Below are 21,596 nucleotides of genomic sequence, written 5' to 3'. Positions count from 1 at the left end.
CAGTGCTAAAACGCAGGGAAGCAAGAGTGTTAAGACGGGTCTTGTAATTAAATTTATAAGGCATAAAACATTATTTAATAATATTATAAAAAGTGTAAATTATTATTAAGGAATATTTTATATATTATTATTATATTTTATTAAAAGTTTATTAAACTTAAAAAATGTATAATAGTTTATATAATTATAAATGTTTTATTAATTAATAAATTAATGTATTAAAAATAATGAAATATAATATGTTAAAAGTAATAAATAAAAAGCGTTGTAAATAATTATTATAATTATTTTTAATAGTTTTTTAAATTATTATAATATAATATTAAATATAAAGAATAATGTTTTATATTTAATATTTTTTTTTATTAAATAAATTATTTATTTAAGTTTTTAAACTTTATTATCCTTTGAAAAATTATTTATTTTAAAAGTTTTAAAGTTTTAATTAATTTATTAACGGGCATTTTATTAATAAATAAATAATTAATTTTAATTTTTTTAACTTTATAAGTTTTTTTAATATATTAAAACTTAATTAAAACATATTTAATATAAAAATAATATTTAAAGTTTTTAATAATAATTATAACTTTTATATTATTATTTTTTAAAATAATAAATATATTAAAAAACTTGTTAATTTTTAAATATAAAATTTTTAATTATTATATTTTTTTTATTATTTTAATAAAAATTATATATTTAGTTTTAATAATAAATAAAATTATTATAAAAACCCGTTTGTTTTTTTAATTTATAACGCTTTTAATAATTATAATTAAATAATTTTAAATTAATTTAACGGTGTTTTTATAACTTATGTAATTATTATTTAAAGTTATTAAAAGGATTAAATCTTTAAAAAATTAATTATTATTAACTTTTTTTAAATATATTAAATCTTTTTTTATAAATTTATAATATAAAATTAAGTTTATAATGCTTTTTAAATATTTTAATAAGTTTTTAATATTTATAAAATGAGCTTTATAAAGTTTATAAATATATTTTAAAAGTTATTATATAATAAAAATTATATTAATTTTAATAATTAACATTAAATATATAATAATTTTTATAATAATTTAATATTACTTAACTTTAATAAATAAAAATAGTTTTTTAAAATTTTTAAATATTATAATTCCCGTTTTTATAAAAACTTTAATAGGTTTATAATTTTTTAAATTAAATTTTTTTAAAGTTTATTTAATATATTACCATTAATATAAATAAAAAGTTTTATTAAGTTTATTTTTTTTAATTTTAACCTTTAAAAATTAAATAATAAGTTTTTTATTTTTAATAAAATAACGTTTATTAATTTAAATTTTAAGTTTTTAAATATAATAATTATTAAGTCTTATAATTAAATAATTATTTACGTACGTTATTATAAACGTATTATATTTAACGTTATAATGTATTAATAAATCATTAATTAAAAGTTTATATTTTAATTTTAAAAATAATTTAAATAACGTTAATTGCCATTTTTTAAATATTTATTTTAAGTTATATAAAGCTTAAATTAACAGGATTAATTATTTAATATTAAAGTTATACCCGTGTTATAATATTAATTTTAAGATTTTAAAGTTTTTTAATAATAATTTAAATAATTAAAAGAATTTTATAAATATTTATTTTTTAAATTTATTATTAAAAAAAGCTTTTATAAAATTAATTTATTTTATATCTTAATTATATATAACGGCTTAAACTAATAATATACGTTATATAAAAAATATAATAATTAAAATAAACGTTTTAATAAAATCCATTTTAAATAATTATTTAAACCCTTTAATTATTAATTTAATTTTAAATTTAAAATTTTTTTTTAAAACATTTAACTTAGTTTTTAATATTTAACGAAATAATATAAAATGTTATTTACATTTATTAATTAATATAAATTTAAAAACCTTTATTTTTAATAATTATTTAAATTTAATTTTAATAATTTAAAACTAATATTTAAAATTAAAAAATTTTAAAGTTTTAATTATTATTTTAAGTTTATTCTTTATTATAATAATATATATTAAATGAATTATTATTATTTTAATATAATTTAATTTTATAAAGGAATTAAGTTTAATTATAATAAATGTAAAAGGTGTAAAAAGAAAAAAGGTTTTTAATTTCATTATAAGTTTTAATAAATTTAATGGATTTAAATCCATAAAGTCCCCTTTTAAATTTAATTTAAGGTTTAAATTTATAATAGGTTTTTAATATATAAATGTTAAAAAGGTTTTAATTATTATATTAATTAATTTTAATTTTAATTTTAAGTTATTAATTAAACTTTTAATTATAAACTTTTTAAGTATATTTTTAATAATTTTAAATTTTATAAGCTTTATATTTTTAAATAATTTAATAACTTTTTTTAATAAGTTAAAAACTTAATCGAATTATTTTTTAATTTATATACTTTTAAAATTAAGGATTACTTTATTCGTTATAAATGTAATAACTTTTAAAACTTTTATAAAATTAATTTATATAATTTTATTAAAAAGTTAATTAAGTATATAAACTTAATATATTTTAATGTTTAAAGTATTTAAAATAATATTTTTTTTAATATATAATTTTAATTTATAAGTTTTATTCATGTGTTATTTAAATTTAATTATTAAAGTTTTAAAGTTTATAATTTTATAAGTTATTAAATTAAATATATAAAATGTTTTAATAAAATTTAATTTATTATTTAATAATTAATAAAAAATAAAGTTTTTATTTATTATTATTATTTTATTAATAAAGTTTAATATAAGTGTTATAATGTATTTTTATAAATGTAATAAAACATTAACCCTTTATATTATAACCTTAAAATATTTAATAATTATTTTAATAAAATATTTCGTTAAATTATTTTATTTAAATATATAAAAGTTAAATATATTAAATTTAATCTTTTTACGTTATAATTAATTTATTATAACGTTGTTATTTATTTTAATACTTTTATTAAAATAAAAACGCTTTAAATATTTATTATAACGGTTTTTAAACCTTTTAAAAATAAATTTTAAAACTTTTAATAATGTATTAATTTCCTTGTTAAATAATTAATAAATCCATTTATAATAAGTTTTTTTATCCATTAAAATAAGGTAAATAAATTATTTATTTAAAGGTGTAAGTTAAATAATAAATAAATCTTTTTTTATAACGTTTAAAGCCCTTGTAAAATTAAAGATTTTAATGGGTTTTAACTTTTTAATTATTTTAAATATAACACATTTTTCGTAATATAATTATTTATTTTATAATAAATTAAAGTTAAACATTTTTTTAATTATATTAATAATTTTTTTTAATAAAAAAAAACTTAAATAATTTAATTTAACGTGTTATAATAAAACTTTATTTATTAAGTTTATAAAGGATTTTATGGAAAAAATAACGGGTAATATAAATGTATCCGTAAATTTAAAAACCCTTAAAAAGGCTTTTAAATTTTTAATGATATAATAAATTATAAATATTATATTTATTAAGTTTTTAAAATATTATTTATTTTTTTTAATTTTAATGTAAATAAAGGGGTAACTTTTTAAATTTAAAACTATTATAAGCTTATTAACTTTATTATATAACGTTTTTCTTTTTATATAACCCTTTAAATTATAATGCTTTATATTATTTATAATATTTATATTTATTTTAAATATATATAATATATTTTTTAATATAAAATCCTTATATTTATTAATTTTAACGCGTACATTAAGTTTTATAATATTTAATTTTATAAAAGTTATAAACCTTTTATTTATTATTATATTTCTTAAATTACGATTAAAGGTATAATTAATAAATTAATTATAATTATTTATTATATATGAAATAAATTTAATATTATATAATTATAAAAACCGTTTTATTAATATAATCCTTATAATGGTTTTTATAATAATATTATAAAATAATTTTTATAATAAATTATTATTATTATTTAAGGGATTTAATAAATAAATAATTATATAAAAATGTTATAGTTTAATAATTACTTATATATATATATTTATTATAATATTAAATATAAATTTAAAAGATATAATTTTTTTAATAAATGTTATAAAATTAATAATAAAATTAAAGGATATAATTTTTTTAATAAATATTATAAAAAATATAACATTTTTAATAAATGTTATAAACTTAAATGTTTTAAGCCGTTTATAAAGTTTTAATATAATTTTTTTAATGGGTGTTATAAAAGGTATAACATTTTTAATAAATATTTTAAACTTAAATGTTTTAAGTTATTTATAAGGCCTTAAAAACGTAAAATTAAAGTAAGAAATGTTTTAAGCCTTAAGTTTCTTAGTTTTTTTAAATTTTTTATTAAGTCCTTTTTTAAGTATTATATTAAGTTTTTTAAAATTAATAAATTTATTAAATTTAATTATGATTTTAAAATGTTTAAAGGTTTTAATTATAAAGCCGTTAAAACTTAAAACTTTAATTATAAAGTTTATAATATTTATAATTTTAATAATTTTAATAACTTTAATAATTATTATAATAAAAGGATTAAATTTTAAAAAAATTATTTTATTTTTTCCTTTAAAAATAAACCTTAAATAAAACGTAATAAAATTTTTATCTTTTATATTAAAAGATTATTTAATGGATTTAAACTTATTCCTATTAAATCCTTTAATGAACCCTTGGTTTAAATTTTTTTTATTATTTTTTAATTTGCTTTTATTTTTATTCCTTTTAAAAGGTCCGTTAACTTAATAAATATTATTTTTAATGTTTTTTTTAACGTTTTTAACGTTATAATTATAAGGTTTTTTATTAATTTTAAAATTTAATAAAATATTAATTATTAAGTAAATTAAATTTATAAAGGTTATTTTCGAATTAAAGTCCGTAAAAAACTTATTTTTAATGGCTTTAAAGTTTTAACGCGTTATATTAATTTAATTTAAATATATTAAATATAAAGTTTTTAAATATACGTTATATTAATTTTCATTATTAATAAAGTTTTTTAAGCATTTTATTTTAAAAGTTAAACCGTTGAATTTATTATTAAAAATTATTAAATTAATGTTTTTTTATAATATTAAAATATAAAATTCAATATATAAACGGGCCTTTAAAAAACCCCGTTTAAAACAATATAAATCCATTAACTTTTATAAAATGAATTTTAATTTTATAAAATATAATATTATAACTTAAGTTATAACATTTAAACTATTTTTTATAATTAAGTTTATAATTAATTTTTTATAAATTTTTAAAATGTTTAAAAACCTTATATTTTTTATAAAATTAAAGAATTATAAAACGTTAAAAATCTTTTAAAATTATAAAATTTACCCTTGGTAATTTTCAAAGCTTGTAAGTTTAAACTTTTTAAAAAACGTTAAATATTTTTTTATAAATTCCCGGTAAGTAAACGTTATTATAAAACGGTTATTAATTTTTAAAGCTTTTAAAATAATAATTTTTTTAATAAATTTAATAATGGAATTATTTATTATAAAAAACTTATTATAAAATAAAAATAATAAATATTTAATAATAATTTTAAACTTTTTAAGTTTATTTTAAATAAAGTTTTTAACCCTTTATATAAATTTAATAAAATTTATATTATAAAGGTTAAATAATAAAAATAACTTATATAAATTTAAAATTATAAAAAATATTATAAATATATTATAATATTTTTTAAAACGTAAAAAGTTTTAAATAAATTTAATTTATAAAGCCGGGTTTATAACTTATTAAAATTAAATTTAAGTTAATATAATATATATATTAAATTAATAAAATTAATATTAAAATATAAAAAAATAAAAATATTAAAACGGGTTTTATAATTAAATTTATAAAATATAAAACATTATTTAATAATGTTATAAAAAATGTGAATTATTATTAAGAAATGTTTTATATATTATTATTATATTTTATTAAAAGTTTATTAAATTTAAGGAATGTATAACAGCTTATATAACTGTAAATGTTTTATTAATTAATGGATTAATGTGTTAAAAACAATGGAATGTAATATATTAAAAACAGTAAACAAAGAGCGCCGTAAACAGCTATTATAACTGTTTTCAATAATCCCTTAAACTATTATAGTGTAGTACTAAATACAGGGAATAGTGCCCTGTATTTAACAATAAGTAGCCTCGCTGTTCCAAATTTCGGTATAAACCTTACCTAGTGTTAAGTCTAGAGGACTACCAATCCAAAATTCAAGCGGTTTTCGATAATGCCAAAACCTTTGGATAAGGATGGAAAATCACCCCCACGCCTTTAAAAGTTCGAGTCAACGTTGGCTGCGGTGCTAACGCTGACAGAGAGCTGGACTCGAGGTGTAAAGCGAAGGGGCCAGGTCTGAAAGCCTAGGTAGATATTTATTCGCTCTAGAGACGCCGGTAAACTAATTCGATACATCACCAACGTCGGCAATGCCAGGAAGTTGATCAAACGTAATGTAATATTGACTCGAGGTCACCTAATTAGTTCAATTTAACCGGCATTTATATGGACGTCTACTTCCAGAATAGATCGATATCGTCTCGCTTGATACATTACCTGATATACCGGCCAAATAATATCCGCCATGCAGATTAATATATTGACCATGGATTGGTCCTTGCCACCACGTGGTTGTCGTTGTCATGTCACAAGCTTAAGTTCGGACTTACAAACGCTATTATTCATTTGCAACCCATTTTACCATTGACCTATGATAAAGAAGGGCTTAAAACTGTTAGTGTATATGATAACCTTAGTTTTAAGTACTCTGTGAGGTACTTGTGAGAGGAACTGAACGGCGTAATCAGATTTAATGGCTCTGTTAGGAGAGGATTAATGCACGCCATTTACACGACTTAGCCCAATTATGAGTATTCTAGTCTCTTGATCCAATTTTCTAATAGTAGTCATACAACCGCCCCCCCCCCTGAATATCAGAATTTATGCCAAAAGGGGACCATGGTATTTAGTTTGGGAGAAGGTGTTCGTTCGATGGAGTATAACGTTCTATGAGGATACATATTGAAACCCAGCACATAACGAAGACAATCAACTGCGGCTCCGAGCTTTATGTTCCCGAGGTTAAGATAACCAATAGGTAACGGAAGCGAGCTAGTACAAGCAATATCGTGAGTGTAACGAGATTGTCAAATTAGGGAAGTGACTAGGTCATTTCGTTCAAAAAGGTAGCAATACTCATTGCATATATTTCATATAAAATATTTCAGGGGATGGTCATATCATACCCAACCAGTCTTCCGATCTTCGAAAAGGGGTGCCTACCTACCCATGTAAGATACGGGAGGTTTCACACATCTCGGAAGATAATGGGACTAAGTCTTGTCGTTGAATAGTTACTATCTTCGGCATCATTATTACATGTATGCTAGTTACCACCCGGCGTAGTAATTGTACCGGTCTATCGAGCCAGCAATGATTGGACAGCGTTGCTTCTGTGGGATGTTCCCCAACTAGGAATATGGAGGTATTCTGTGGCTCTGAACCCTAGTAGCGGGATGTTCCCCTACTATAAATCAAGAAGCTGGTAAATACGTACGTTGGCTAATTTTCCTTAATATGCCATCGGCCACAGATGACCAGTCAAGGCGCCTTATCACGGGGTACCCTGAGGCAGCGAGGCCTAGGCACAATTTACTCATGGACGAGTGAATGCCAGCACCTCGTAAGTAATTTAATGGAATACTTACTCGAGGTTCTAGATGACTATGAGAATATCGACGCTCCTCATAACATTGGTATCTCTTAGAGATGATGAACGTCCAGGACATCGCGAATGATAACTTGGCCTTTGGTAGAGTTCTCAGGAGACCCTTGATGGTGATATATAGATGCAATTGGGATCAGTATTAATAGCTCTACCTACCTAGATCTTATTCTTTTGACATCCTATTGTTAGTTCTAGATCCAGAAGGTTGGATTCCTACCTGGTAAGTAGGTACCTAGGTAGGTATGTAGAGGGCACTCTTCTAGATACTATAACTCTATGACTTAACTATCGATGAATTTCTCCTCTCCTTTAGCCGTATCCTACCTAGAAATATCCCGATCACTGTGATACGACCCGCATATACCTACTTACCTGGTACGCAGGTATACATGTGGCTTGAGATTTTTTTTTTCGTACCGCCCTATTATGTCTGTACTATCATAGTATACGGTGATATGATTGCCAGCAAAACTAGCGTGGAGGTTATAGCCATGCAAATCTCCAATAATAATGACCTTGAATGATAGGGTCGGATACAGTCGATCTCGCCCTAGGAGTATGAAACATCTCGATTGTTTCTTCCGATAATACCCCTAATTCTTCCGTCGACCTCTTTTCCCTATTGAGCTTGGGAGTGGCTTAAAAAGCATGAGTGTGGGAAGGATTGCTGGAGATGTGACACGACATGGAGCCAAACAGAACGACTGCACACCACCAAGCCATATCACAAAAAACCTTGAAACCGGCAGCGCCGTTCTCACAGGTAAATGGGCCGACATGAAACTATTAAATATTGAGGCTCTCACGTACCAACCAGCGAAAAGCTCGACCCACCATCACCCACCATGCATGTGTCCCGGATGGGCTGATGGCCCTATCCGCCCCTTATCCTTTGACCTGTCTCTACAGCAGCCGAAAAGAGTCAAATGATCCTGTATATATTTGGCGCATCTAGGTACTCACTCTTTGTATTCCAAGTCGGCGTTGCATTTGCAACGATGACAGCATGGTCCGGATATCAATACGCGAGGCGGTGTGTTCCGGGGTGAAAAGCAGATGAAGAGCGGGAGACGCACCGAACGAACGAGAAATAAGTCCAATTACCCCTTCCGACTTCGCGCCCGCGCCGTACCGCAACCACACAAGTCCAGACGCAAACGCGTCTGGGTAGCACTCGCGCCCGTTCCCAGCTCGCCGAATGACATAAACAATAATAGGTAGCATCTCACGAGAGAGATGTCGGACCGAGCTAAGACAGTAATAATAGCCCTAAAAATGTGGTACCGTGAAACCGGCCAAGTAAAAAGGCGCCAATCGATTTCGGTAATCCAACGCCAAGCAGGCGAGAGAGTGAGAGTGAGGCTACAAGTGCTTACAGATGCTAGTCATGTTCTGTCTCTCATGCCGCCGCCATTTCTGCCCCCATACAGCTATACGTGTATGTATGTCAGACGTCGTAACACTGTACACTTGCACCTCTTGACATAGTATCGATGGTAGGCAATGACGCAATATATTTATATCCCGTAGCCTCGTCTCGAGAAGGGATTATAAAAAGTTGCGGATATACCTGGAGAAGGCGGTGCGGGATCCGGGTTTGTATGCTGAGGTATTTACAAAACAACCTGATATCATCTCTCGTATAACCACATATAAGAACTCCATTGCTCAAACCAGGAATACTCGCGGACCAGACACGATCCCAAACACGATAAACGAACACCGAAGATCTAACATGAAGCCAATCCCTCACAACCAGGCTCCTAAGAGCCCACCACCATCATCATCCTCTACCTCCTCCAGCTCTCCCAGAGCGAAAAGCAACTCGCAAACACCAAAGCCTGGCAAGACCATCCCGGCACCGGCCCCGGCGACGAAACCAGGAACCCAAAAAGGCAGAATCAGCTACGACAGCATGCCCAAGAACCAGCACCCCACGCGACCGTTAGAAGCCGCCGCAATCCTGAGCAACCCGCGCCTACGACAAGTAACAGGCCTGCACCCGCGCAAAGCGTCCTGGTGGAAGGGCGTGCACCCGCCGATGGACGAATTGATCCGGCTGCAATGGGTCATGAGTCTGCCGGACGCCTACCCCGTCAAGCGGCCGAAGGGCAACTTCTGAGAGCCGGCAATGAAACGGGGTTGGGTTCGCAGACGAAGAAGAGAGAGGGAGGGGACAGATGCAAAAAGATAATCACTACTCAAATTCTTTTCGTCGTTATCGTCAACATCATCTACTATCCGCTATCCCTATACACCAGCCGTGCAATCGGGTATCTCAAGCAGCCAACCAATGCAGTGGCTTGCCAAAAATTAAAAAGGGGGGAACTATATACAAGAAACTTCGCCAATGCCAAAAAAGGCTGTGAGAGGGCAGGGGAAGGCATCTGGCCGCCGCGAATATATACACACATGCACATTCATCATCGATCAACAACTCGGCCGCTCAACCAGCCATCGTCTTCCCGATCTCGCTCTGCCAGTCCTTAGCCCTCTCGAAGCCGTTCATGTGGAACTGGTAATCGATCAACGCCTTCCGGACCTCCTCGGGCGAGTTGAGCACGAACGGGCCGTACTGCACGACCTTCTGGTCGAGTACCTGGCCCGCAATTAACACAAAGCGCGCGCTCTCCTTCGCCGTTTCGGGCACCTCGACCACCACCGTGTCGCCCTCGGCCTCGAACACGCAGTTGTGGTACTGCTCGACCGTCCTCTTGGCCTCGCCCACACCGAACACCGCGCTGCCCTCTAGCTGGTACGAGAACGCGTTCCAGCCCGCGGGCACGGGCTGCGCCAGCTTGCCGCCGGGCTTTATGGTAACGTCGAGGATCCAGACGGGCGTGTACGCGAGGTCCTTCACGCTGTCGACGCCGGCGGCCTGGCCCGAGATAACTTTAACGTGGACCTTTCCGTCGTCGAGGTCGGCGCTCGGGATCTCGGCGGCGCGCAGGTCGCGGTAGCGCGGCTCGCACGCCTTGAGGTGGGCGGGGAGGTCGACCCACAGCTGCAGGCCGACGTTGGCGCTGCCGTCGGGGTTCTGCCGCGGCATCTCCGCGTGCATGATGCCGCGCCCCGCCGTCATGAACTGCAGGTCGCCCGCCTCGATCGTGCCCGCGTTGCCCGCGAAGTCCTCGTGGTCCACCGCGCCGCTGAGCAGGTACGTGATCGTCTCCTGGCCCCGGTGCGGGTGGTCGGGAAAGCCCGACCCGGGCTTGATGCTGAAGTGGTCGAGCATGAGGAAGGGCGAGAAGTTGCGCAGTTGCGGGGTGCCGATCGATCGGCGGACTCGAGCACCGGCGCCTTCGCTGTTAGGGAAAGAGTTAGAAATGGTTTCACAAGGAAAAGGTATTTTGGGTTGTCGCGTACGCTTGTTCGACGGCCAGGAAGACCTTCCGGATTGCGCGCGGGATAGACATCTCGGTCGCGACGAGCTTTTCTTTGGGATTGTAGAAAGGGGATGCGGACTCGGAATCGGAGGTCGTCGTCGTCGTCACGGTGTTGCGATCTGTCGCGACGCTGCTACTACTACTACTATTGTCGTAGGACTTATTGAATTTCTCTAGGATGGCGTTGAGAGATACGGTCGCAAGCTCGGCTACTTGTTCCCGGAATAGGACAATGGAAAGTATTGCTACGAGAATAGAGATGGAAAGCGATAAGGCCCTCATGAGGGGCGGAAGGCTACGAGAGGATAGTTTTATAGACTCTTACGCTGGGTCGAATAGTAAGACAGAATCAGGTAGGTCGCGAATCAGGGACGAGGGTGGATGCATTATGTAGGTAGGTACTTTAGTAGGTCAGGCTAGAAATATCACGAACATTCGCCCGTTTTGTCGCCTCGGTTTCCGACACTTGATTATTTGATAAGAAAATGGGAAAAGGGGAAAAGAATGGAAGAATGCGAAAGTGGATCATATCAGAGGTGAGGTACCTTTGGAATAGAAAGGCGTGCTTTCCTTCCCATATCCAAGCGGAAGGTACATGTTGGTCAGCAAGTATAATATTTGACAAAATTCCCGACGACAGGTACGTAGCCACCCCGCAGTCCCGCCACTCCAAGCCTTACAAACACTTTACATCAGCAATTAACTGGCGCATAATGGCGTCTAACTGGCAGTAGCGCCCGCGTCTAGGTTGCCGCACTTGACCTTACACGGCATGGCTCCTTACAACCGGTTCCTCAGATCGCCGCTTACTGGTTTACTAGCGTGGCCTAGCATGGCTGACTTAATTCTTCCAAATCTCCAGATTAATTTTCCTGCCTCCGAGGCTTCGCAAGCACCGACGCACTTTCTCTAAAGAGAAGCATATCCGGCAAATGGTCGACGTTCGTCATTACTATTCGCCATTCTGCCGCTATCGTGTTATCTATATTACTCAGAGAGGTATGTATATCTCTGCGTATACCTAAGTCTGGTTAAAGAACAATAGCTATGTAGGTAGGCATGTGAATTAATAGGGGGTCTGAGTAAGTAAGCCCTCTTTATTTATAAAAGTATACGATTATTAATGCTGCACCTAGACCGCTAGTTTAAGTTTCGACTTGAAATGTCCTCTTAGAAAGGTTATAATAGTCTAGTAACTGTATATGGCATGAAACATGAGAAGTTGGCGCATTAAGACCTTCTGTAAGGGGACAATTATAACGATCCAGCTATAAGGTACCTTACGTTACAGTTACAGCAAATGGGACACACAACTGCACATGAGTCTCATCCCGTCCTATCCCGTCTTAGGTCTTCTTCGCAGCCGTAGCCCTCCACTGCCGGACCTCATCCTCGCTGATCTCCCTTAACTTATTAACCTTAGCCGGCTCCCCGGTAATCGTACCCTTGGCCACCTCAGCCATCCTGCTGGGTAGTGTTTTGTCGGTGATGGCGTACGTCACGGAGCTCGTCTTCACTCTGAGGACGCCGATCCGCGGGTCGTTTTCCGATCCGTCGTGGACGCCATCGCCCAGATCTCCGAGCCAGGCTTTCAGCGCAGAGCTGTAGAACTTCTTGACGGCGTCACGGTCCGTCTCGATGCTCGCGTTGCCTGCGAACGAGGCCCATTGGCCGGAGCTGTCGCAGAAGGAGATGTTGGTGTGCTTGTCCGCCTTGAGCTCGTCCGTCTTGTGCGATTCTGTGTTCGTGGTGAAGGTCAGGTCGATATCGCCGCCTTCCTAAATATTGGGATTGTGGTTAGTTGTTTATACGCTCATTCATGACATAACCCATGAATGTAGGTATGTCGGGAGGGAGGTCAGGGAAGTGGTGAGGGGGTGTTGGACGATTGAGATCAATATCGATGGACTTGGGAGCTTCTTACCTTGCCTGCAACGGCCATGCAGCGAGACACTAGCTTGCCGCTCACCACATCGTGCGTTGTCATCATGCCGAACTTGCACGAGGAAACGAACTTGGTGAGAGTCTCGACCTTCTCCTTCAGGGTCACATCATTGTCGATGTTCTTGTTATAATACGGCCCAGACGGTTTGTCACCAGTATCCGTATTCGAAAAGGTAGCCATTGTGCGAAGTATTTTGTTGTTGAATTTGATATCTCTAAATGAATATCTCAAGTTGGTAATAGCTGCAGTTGTGGTGGGAGATCTTGTTGGTGGATTTCTGAACAGGTTTCTCCTAATGAGAACTCTAGGTACAGTTCGTAATGTAATTGACCTTCCTAGCATTTCCATTCGTTTTATAGAAACCGCCACTTATATAACATGTGGTTTAGGTTACGTGCGGAAAACCATCATAGAGCTGAATGGGAGCACATTGTTGGTCTTGTGAGACATCGCTATGCTATTATGACGTCGTTGACAATTGCATCGCGTCACGATTACGAATTGAAATCTGATCTCGCACAAACAACGTTCTCATTAGAGTTATGCATATAAAGTTGGTTGATTTACATTAATTACGATGCTTATGTCCCTAATACCCAATTGAGGCCATCGTCGGTTGGAATGGCACAAAATTAGCCTCGCGTAGATGAGTTGTTCAATACCTACCTACCTGGTATGTTCTTTTCCGACTAACTTAGATACATTGCATCCATAAATAAAACCGAATGAGTCAAACCATTGAATATGATTCTCTTTCTATTGTTTTAGATATCTAGGTAAATCGTCCCACGTAGTAAGTGGCTAACTATGCGTACAAACAGATCGTGTCATAGTATTACCCTAAGGGCAAAATAATAGGTAAACAAAGCGAATTCGCTCCGCTTGGTATCGTGTCAAAATAGGTCCTCTCGACTTACACAAGGATAAGGCCGTATCATAAGAATAGAAAAATACACCTTGGTTGATGCTGTGCCGCAACGAGTCTTTCCCGCCAACTCCCTAATGCCCTTCCCAAATTCCCGGGCCCCATAGTATCCTATCCTTTTTTGGGGACCAACTGAAAACACAAAATTGTTGCATTTGAACGCAGAAAAGGAAATCTCATGGGAAGACCACGCCCACGTAGTTGAATGTAGACGGATCCGTCGTGTCGAGCGAATACTCTATGATCTGGTTGTTGGAGATGCCGTAGAACATGGCGTCCGGCGTCATCGCGATGGACGTGAAGTTGGTATCGGGGCCCGACTTGAAGTTGAAAGACGAGATATTGCTCATCGTCTTTCCGTCCCAGTGGTTGCCTTTAAGTGTGCCGCCTTGGAGCAGGCTGAGGTAGAGCGCCTGATTCCAGCTGTCCCACTTCGTTATGGCGAATTGCTGAGATGGCGCTGGCAATGGTATGCCGGATTGGAGTTCGGTCACTAATAAGCCTGTCAGCTTACACATGTTCTTAGTTCTTTTTGGAAGATCTTTGGGAAAATAGGGTGCTTACCTCGTTGATCAGCGCCGTTCCACGTGTCGTTGTACGTCGTTACTCTCATATCACCCGTCTGACCTGAATCGACGCGTTCCGAGACGAGCTCGAGACGGTCGAGATATGGCCCGTCTAGCTGAGGGATAATCGCCAAACTCGAATTGGCGGCGACATCACTGGAATCAACCGCTACAGTTGCGGTGGCCCAGGTGCTGGAATTGGCCGTCTTAATAGCCCCTTCCGGCCGTTGATACGCGACGATCCAAGTTCCATCGCAGCTAGAGTGCCAGCATCGCTGCCACATCGCGGCCAGTCCAGAGCCGGGCCAAGTTACAAGAACGGCGTCGTCGAGGGTATCGTTGTCCCAACTATCCGGTTTGTTCAGCGCGTCAGAGCAGACCATCGATCTTATCGTATTCGACGGATCCGTGAACCACACGTGCGTTTCGTATGTAGGATCAAGATCCATCGACGCGCTCGCCAAGGGGGTTCCCGGAATTGGATTAAGGGGCGTCGTCGTCGCGGCCATCAACTGGGTCAAGTTGTCCGTCGTCCACGACTTTCCATTGGAATCCCATCGTCGGGCGATAATTGAATTATACACGTCTTGGAAGAGGACGGTTCTGTGAACGACGCCGTTGGAATCCGTCCAATTCGACGCTGTTATTTTCGAATTATCGAGGATAAGTTTCTCGGTCGTGTTCGACGACGCCGGGTCCTTGGGACTGCCTGACGATCCCGACGAAGCTGCCGCCTTCTCCCCGCCATGAGTCTTACTCGTCAACCCACCCGCTAGTCCTCCCACGAGCGCGATTACCGCAATCCCGACTCCTAATAAAATGAAAAATATCTTTCTTGGAAGCCCGCATATCGGTCCTTTCTTCCCTGCCTTCTCATCTGTGGGAGGGAATTGACCACCGTTCTCGGCCGGGCTATGTCCATACATACTGGGGTCCATCTGGCTGCCGTTGCTTGTGAGATACGCGCTATTCGGATATGCGCTGTTCGGGTACGTGCTATTGGGGTAGGCGCTGTTCGAATATGCTGACCCGTCCGCATAAACCGCGCCCGCTGGATAGCCATTTTGGTATGCCACGCCGCCCATGGAGTTAGGATCTTTATACGGTCCCGGCAAGACGCCAGCTCCTGCGTATGCATCGTGAGGTGCTTCTACTACGACTTCTTTCGCCGACTCGGGACTATAGAATGAATGCGTCGCTCCACCAGCGCCAACTTGCTCGACCGGAACTGCTTGTGGATAGCTGTGATCGGGATATGCTATTACTTCTTTCTGATAGGTCTCAGGATCCCTCTCGGAGACTTCGAGAGTACTGTGCGGTTCATGGGCCGGTGGTATTGACGACATCGCGTCTTCTGGTTCAAACGGCCGATGCCGTTAGAAATCGGATGTGGATGGCTCAGCTCAAGAGGATTTGATGTGATGGTGATACCTTGAGGAGGAGCATGACTTGCTCTTTTTTTCCTCGATTACGAAACACAGCACAGGAAAAGCAAGTTGTCAGACACAGCTGACGCTGTGACGAAAACAGAATGAGAAACGTCTCTCTCTTCTGTTCTGGGGCTTAATTAGGTACATATGGCTGCTTTATGAAAAGAATCCTTCCGTACCTACTGCTTCGCAGCAATCCTACCCTGTCTACCCAATTCCGTCCCATCTCATCTTGGCTAGCATGTTATATGGACTCGGGTAGTTACATGCTTATTTTCGATGGGACCCTGTGCAGGGAGCGTGGAATCCTTCCAGGACATCCCTCCAATGATCTTTTACCCTATGAGAAGCTAACAATCCTATTTTCAGGGCGAGCAGGACGTCTCATGTGCGTGCGGACCCGAATTCGACGAATACTTATTCTCTCCTACCTACACCATACGAAACTTGCCTTACCAAATTGCACAAACTACATACGAGTGTTCTATAGCGTATCTTGTTATGATTTCACGTTACTGTCCTATAGATCTCAACGGTTCAACTGCTCTGCCGCCGAAGGATCGTGCTAGCTCGCTAGATAGCTTCAGCCCGCCCCCAATTATCGCCCCTAGTTGGGACCTAGCAGCCCTAGACTAACTACAAATATAAACGCCACCCAGGTCCTGTAGGATAAATGCCCAGCTAAGAAGCTTAGCCATCTGGCCATATTCCAGCTCCAAGGTCCAAATTTCCCTTCTTGGAACGATCTGCAGGCCTTCTTACCAGGAATATCCGCAGTCTTGCTCGGCGGCGTTTTCACAAGTAATAGTTTAGCGGAGCGGTCGGGTCGTTTGAAATTGTCTAGACGAAAGATACAGATTTCGAGTGGCCCGGGCTTTAATCACGCTTTTCATATACGAAAGCCTGGAGGCTTGGAATAATACTTCAAATCAAGTCAAGAAGACATTTTCTTGTTGAGAATTCTAGTAAATGTGCAGTCAAATATATACAGCTATCACATACCAGTCTTAAGTAATGTCATCGTGGAATGCTTCCTATTCTATCCTTGACGTCCCATTGCATTGGATTTCCGCTGTCCCAATTGGTTCTTGGGAGGGTCACTTTCGTCAATTTGCGGCGTAGCTAAGTAGTAGTGCATAGATCCCCTCAACCATGTATGCTCTTAGGGCGCAACCAGTTAGCTAGATCGAAGACTAATGGAGAAGATGCTTCAAAAGATCGTCGTCTTCGATATATTGATGATAATCTCTTGCTCGAACCGGTAAAGCAGCATCTTCAAGATGTTCTCTCTCCTCTATTCTACACATGTTTTCGAATCGATCCAACGACAATAGGTATCCTACGCCATAAGCACCTTATCCGTCTCCCTAAGAATTAATGTGTAGGACGTTCCAATGAGGTAAGGACCCGTGCACTCATCGCCGTCCCGTACTCGTCAAATCCCACGTAAAAAGGTCACTGCATCTTATGTTGCTCCCCGCAACAGGCGCCCAAGTAGATGGGTACTTTGTCGGATTGAAGCCGCGCTGCTTAGCAAGCGTAAATAGGCAAACCCACCCTTATCTGATCCGGCTCGCTCTCATTACTAGCTTCAGGGTCCTGCAATTGGTAAAACCTCAGAATCCAAGTTACGAAGTAGTCGCGGGTATTCCCTGTTCTAAACTGGAAGACCCCTTTACCGAAACTGCACCTTGGTAGTGTCGGTATCATATGGTAACCTTACATATCTTGTCTCTCTCTGCTCTCATAGCAATTTATCCCTCTCGCGGCCCCCTGAAACCACACGTGGCAGCCCTCTCGGTCCCGACTACCGGCCATTTACTACATCTACGAACGCCGCCCTGTAATCGACCGACCTTAACGCAGGACATCAACGCCGATCGAACATAGATGGGACTCGGTTGCTAGATTAGATCGCTAACTATTGCTTGCATCAGCAGATCAATCTATTCGTTGACTTTCAGCCAGCCGGCTAGAGACAATACGTTTGCCGCACTAGTCTATACCTGTTACAATCCTTTGCCTTATATGTACTACTTACTAGAGAATAGTGCTAAGACAGCAGTGCAAAACATTCATTGTCGGTGTCCTCCATGTCTCTGGAAATGTTAAACCGGCCAGTAGAAGGCCTTGGCAGACTTGCCCGGAGAAGTAATCGTGAAAAAATGTGAAACACGGCCCCTCCGTGCTATTGCAATCACAAGCGACCCCAAGGCAGACCGCGAGCATGTGGACAATGCAACCATGCAATGTTTAGCCAAGTCTTCAAGTCAGCCCCGTGGCGGCGGGTAAAACTCAGGCCATGTGGAATTTGTCACTGGAATTATATAAGCACCTTATGCCACCGCGCCATTAAGAGGGTCGCGGTTATTCTTCGACGCTTGGGGCCGTATCAATAAGCGCCTTGTCATCGTTGTCTGAGGCGTAGCTCCTGGGCTTTGGCCTAGACTGCATCCGCTTGGACCGCATGCTCCCGGCCTCAGGTGATTGAGCCCCAACAATATAATCTATGTTTTCCTACACGGGTTGAAGACTTAGTCATACTACGTACAGGTCAAGGTGGTAAGGCCGTTGTCAAGGCCACGAAAGGATCGTCAACACCTATGACGACAAGTCTGAAAGTGTACCCGAGTTACTTATCTATGACACTTTGCCGTTTGGACGACGCTCGGAGAACTTCAATGCTTTTTTAAAGATACTCTACGTCAGTCGTTGAAATGACTGAAGTCATATAGGTACCTACCTCACGATCATCTCAGTCCATACAGAGTTCAGGCCGTCGAAACCAACGAACTTCCTCAAAGCTCTCTAACTCAACCCAACAAATCTAAATTGTTGCTGGATAAGTGATTGCCTCAGGGTGAGACGTGCCATTCACAACTAATCTTCCAAGGTAAAAGGCAATGTAGGTCGTTTCAATGGATGTGATTCCATGCCTCGTATTTCTTGACTCCCATACATTTATACGCTTTGCGGCGGTAGCAAAATGATGTCAATCCCAGATACAGAATCAGTACCATCTGTCGAGTACTTCTGCATACAATATTCACGCCAGACGACGACTTATACCGAACCATCACTCACTGGTCCTATCTTCCATCGCGACTCGTTCGATATATATCAAGAGAACCGTGCCCGAAAGAATAAAGGGAGACAGGTCATCCGCCTGGACGATGATAGCGAAGGTAACGAGACGATCGAGGAGAACTCGCCATTGAATCAGTTTATTAGCAGAGCCCGTCAAGTCTGGTCTACCTTGCCATGGTCGGCAGCTGCGAGAGAACGGCGGAAGAACAGGTCACGATCATCTTCCGATGCTAGCTCGGACAGAGATATATATTCTGGATCCGATAAACATGGGCCGAAGTCGAAATCGCGCAAGTCGAAACGTACCCGCTTTGCCAATGGATATTAACGACCCGCATATATGATCGACATGCCGCGATGGGGTCTAGCATGAGCGAACACCTATGTCATCCTCTCTTAGCCGTACCACGAACGGAATGGCCTCACTCTTCTGGCAACTCACCCACGAATATTCGGCTTACTACATCAGATAGACGAAGGTTAGCCGCCTTCATCGTACATACGGACTTAGCGTGGGATTTCCGTTCGTTACCTGGCTAAACACTATGGCTCGCTCATTAGGGGAAACTATAGACTTGGTACAATATAAAAGCTCTGTGTGTAATAGTTCAATAACGAGGCCACAGAAAATAACTACCTTCTTTAATACTATCCAAATTATAGGGAGGGGCCTAGATTGTCTTATTCTGCAGCGTCTTATATCTGTTCACTGCCGGATAGACAACTCATACTTGATGCCCGGAAAACATCTCAACCGAAGGCCTCATAAATGGCCCGAATACTTCCTACCTATTATATAATGACATCGTGCCCATTCACATGCTCATCACATCAAAGATGAGGGGTCATGATGCTGTGCGCTTCGTCGACCCAAGCATTGCACCGTCTCAGCCCCGCCAAATTGACGAGTTGATCTTAGTCCGGCCTCGTGCTGGGCTGCACGACATGTACTGTGCCCCGGAACGGCATTAGGCCTCCCATAACTTTACCAACGAGAGACCTCCGTGGCTCGGGATTCGCAGATCATATCCACCTCCCCTCGCATTTGACACATGGCAGACTGCATGAAGTGTATAAAGCTGAAAATCCATTGAGCCTTCTCGTTGGGTTAGGTGCCGGACGTTCCTCCTACCTCCCACACCTTTCAATAGATGTATATAAGAATAGTCGGCTCCGAAGTAGGTACCGTTACTATCTCCTTCCGTAGCCTTACTTTGTATATACCATATCATAGAGGATTCATGGTAAATATTGCATTTTTGCTATAGACCATCATCTAATAGATATATACCACCTAATTAGGCCTGCCAAGCCCCGTAGCTCCTAGGCAACAGCATCTAGACCATCTTAAAACAACGTCCATACCCAACTTAACTACGACCACCAAACCGAAACCGAACAACCTCTACACAGTCCCTCACCATGAAATCGAAGCTCAAAGACAAGCTCCCAGCTTCCTCCAGCTTCGAGTTCCTAACCTACGACCCCTCAGCGCCGCTGCAACCGCCGCCAGACCTATCCGTCAAAAAAGACGCCTTCTGGAGCTACTGCGGGCCTCTCCTAACCTCGGAAGGCGATCTCCCGCCCAGCCTGCACGACTGGGCCGAAGCCGTGCTCCGCGGCTCCCTACTCCCGCTGCTCCTCCCGTTCCTCGCCTTCGTCAACGAGTTCCTCGCGGCGGAGGGCCTGGACCACTACTGGCTGACGATCCGGGCGACGAAGGCGACGTCCGAGTTCGACCAGCCGCGCTGGCACACCGACGACCTGTTCTTCAGCCGCGGCGGCAGCGGGCTCAGGGAACCGCCATCATCATCACCATCATCAACAACAACAGTATCCTCAACCCCATCACAGTCCGCGCTCAGCAAAAAAATCAAAACCAAGACGAAAAAGCCCCAAGCCTCAACTCTAGAACCGTCACCACAGCTAGACCTCCAAACAACCTACAAACTCTGCACCACCCTCCTCGGCCCCTCAACCCTCTTCATCCCCTCCCCCTCTCAAGCCCTCGCGCGCCGTACCTCGCACACCACAAAACGCACCCTCACCACCCCACACCCCTGCACATCCCTGCGCTGCTTAGCCTGCGCCTCGACATCCGAATCCGTGCGCGCCTCGCTCGCGCGCTCTCTAGCAAAGCTAGGCCAGGCGCAGGCTCGCGCGGGCCAAGCGGCGCTGTTCCGGATCGGAAGCGAGGAGGGCGCGGTGCACTCGGAGCCCGCGCTCGGAGGGGGCGATCGGGTTTTCGTGAATGTGGTTCCCGGGAAAAGGGCCGAGCTCGCGGGGCTGGTGAGGAGGTGGGGGATGAGTTTTCCGCGGTCTTGGTGGATTGCGCCGGGGGTGGGGAGGGAGGGGCGGTGAGGTGGGTTGGGTTGGGTTGCTTTGCTTTTGGGTGTGAGAGAGGATGAGACGGGATGGAGAGGGGAGGAGGGAAGGGGAGAAGAGTGAAGAATGGGGGGGCGGAGGTAATGATGTATCAATTTTGAGGGAGT

General features: G+C 38.6%; 5 protein-coding genes across 5 annotated transcripts; 2 read left to right on the top strand and 3 right to left on the bottom strand.

The window, feature by feature from the left end:
• Positions 1-9,151: 9,151 nt before the first annotated feature.
• On the top strand, positions 9,152-10,049 carry F4807DRAFT_239264 (uncharacterized protein). Its single transcript, XM_047994265.1, has one exon. The coding sequence runs from the start codon at positions 9,501-9,503 to the stop codon at positions 9,885-9,887; it is 387 nt and encodes a 128-aa protein (XP_047850671.1). The 5' UTR covers positions 9,152-9,500; the 3' UTR covers positions 9,888-10,049.
• Positions 10,050-11,534, bottom strand: F4807DRAFT_239263 (RmlC-like cupin domain-containing protein). The gene is made up of 2 exons (XM_047994264.1): positions 11,132-11,534; positions 10,050-11,070 (listed from the first exon to the last, which is right to left on the bottom strand). The coding sequence occupies exons 1-2, from the start codon at positions 11,431-11,433 to the stop codon at positions 10,212-10,214; spliced, it is 1,161 nt and encodes a 386-aa protein (XP_047850670.1). The 5' UTR covers positions 11,434-11,534; the 3' UTR covers positions 10,050-10,211.
• A 963-nt stretch (positions 11,535-12,497) lies between these two features.
• Positions 12,498-13,438, bottom strand: F4807DRAFT_453579 (uncharacterized protein; the record flags this gene model as incomplete). Its single annotated transcript, XM_048000478.1, has 2 exons — positions 12,498-12,929; positions 13,076-13,438. 2 exons carry the CDS (start codon positions 13,436-13,438, stop codon positions 12,498-12,500), a joined length of 795 nt encoding a protein of 264 aa, XP_047850669.1.
• Positions 13,439-13,681: 243 nt separating this feature from the next.
• On the bottom strand, positions 13,682-16,165 carry F4807DRAFT_440053 (uncharacterized protein). The gene is made up of 2 exons (XM_047999261.1): positions 14,586-16,165; positions 13,682-14,514 (listed from the first exon to the last, which is right to left on the bottom strand). The coding sequence occupies exons 1-2, from the start codon at positions 15,931-15,933 to the stop codon at positions 14,198-14,200; spliced, it is 1,665 nt and encodes a 554-aa protein (XP_047850668.1). The 5' UTR covers positions 15,934-16,165; the 3' UTR covers positions 13,682-14,197.
• A 4,361-nt stretch (positions 16,166-20,526) lies between these two features.
• On the top strand, positions 20,527-21,465 carry F4807DRAFT_463912 (uncharacterized protein; the record flags this gene model as incomplete). Its single annotated transcript, XM_048002041.1, has 1 exon — positions 20,527-21,465. One exon carries the CDS (start codon positions 20,527-20,529, stop codon positions 21,463-21,465), a length of 939 nt encoding a protein of 312 aa, XP_047850667.1.
• Between the last annotated feature and the right edge of the window lie 131 nt (positions 21,466-21,596).

This window comes from Annulohypoxylon truncatum (assembly GCF_022578515.1).
Source record: "Annulohypoxylon truncatum strain CBS 140777 unplaced genomic scaffold F4807scaffold_36, whole genome shotgun sequence".
Lineage (NCBI taxonomy): Eukaryota > Fungi > Ascomycota > Sordariomycetes > Xylariales > Hypoxylaceae > Annulohypoxylon > Annulohypoxylon truncatum.
This window is presented reverse-complemented; position numbering and strand designations above follow the sequence as displayed.

Coding starts and splice junctions, on each gene's coding strand:
- F4807DRAFT_239264 (XM_047994265.1), top strand. CDS start 9,501: ATGAAGCCAATCCCTCACAACCAGGCTCCTAAGAGCCCACCACCATCA.
- F4807DRAFT_239263 (XM_047994264.1), bottom strand. CDS start 11,433: ATGAGGGCCTTATCGCTTTCCATCTCTATTCTCGTAGCAATACTTTCC. Junction 11,071..11,131: donor TTCCTGGCCGTCGAACAAGC/GTACGCGACAAC, acceptor TTTCCCTAACAG/CGAAGGCGCCGGTGCTCGAG.
- F4807DRAFT_440053 (XM_047999261.1), bottom strand. CDS start 15,933: ATGTCGTCAATACCACCGGCCCATGAACCGCACAGTACTCTCGAAGTC. Junction 14,515..14,585: donor GAACGGCGCTGATCAACGAG/GTAAGCACCCTA, acceptor CAGGCTTATTAG/TGACCGAACTCCAATCCGGC.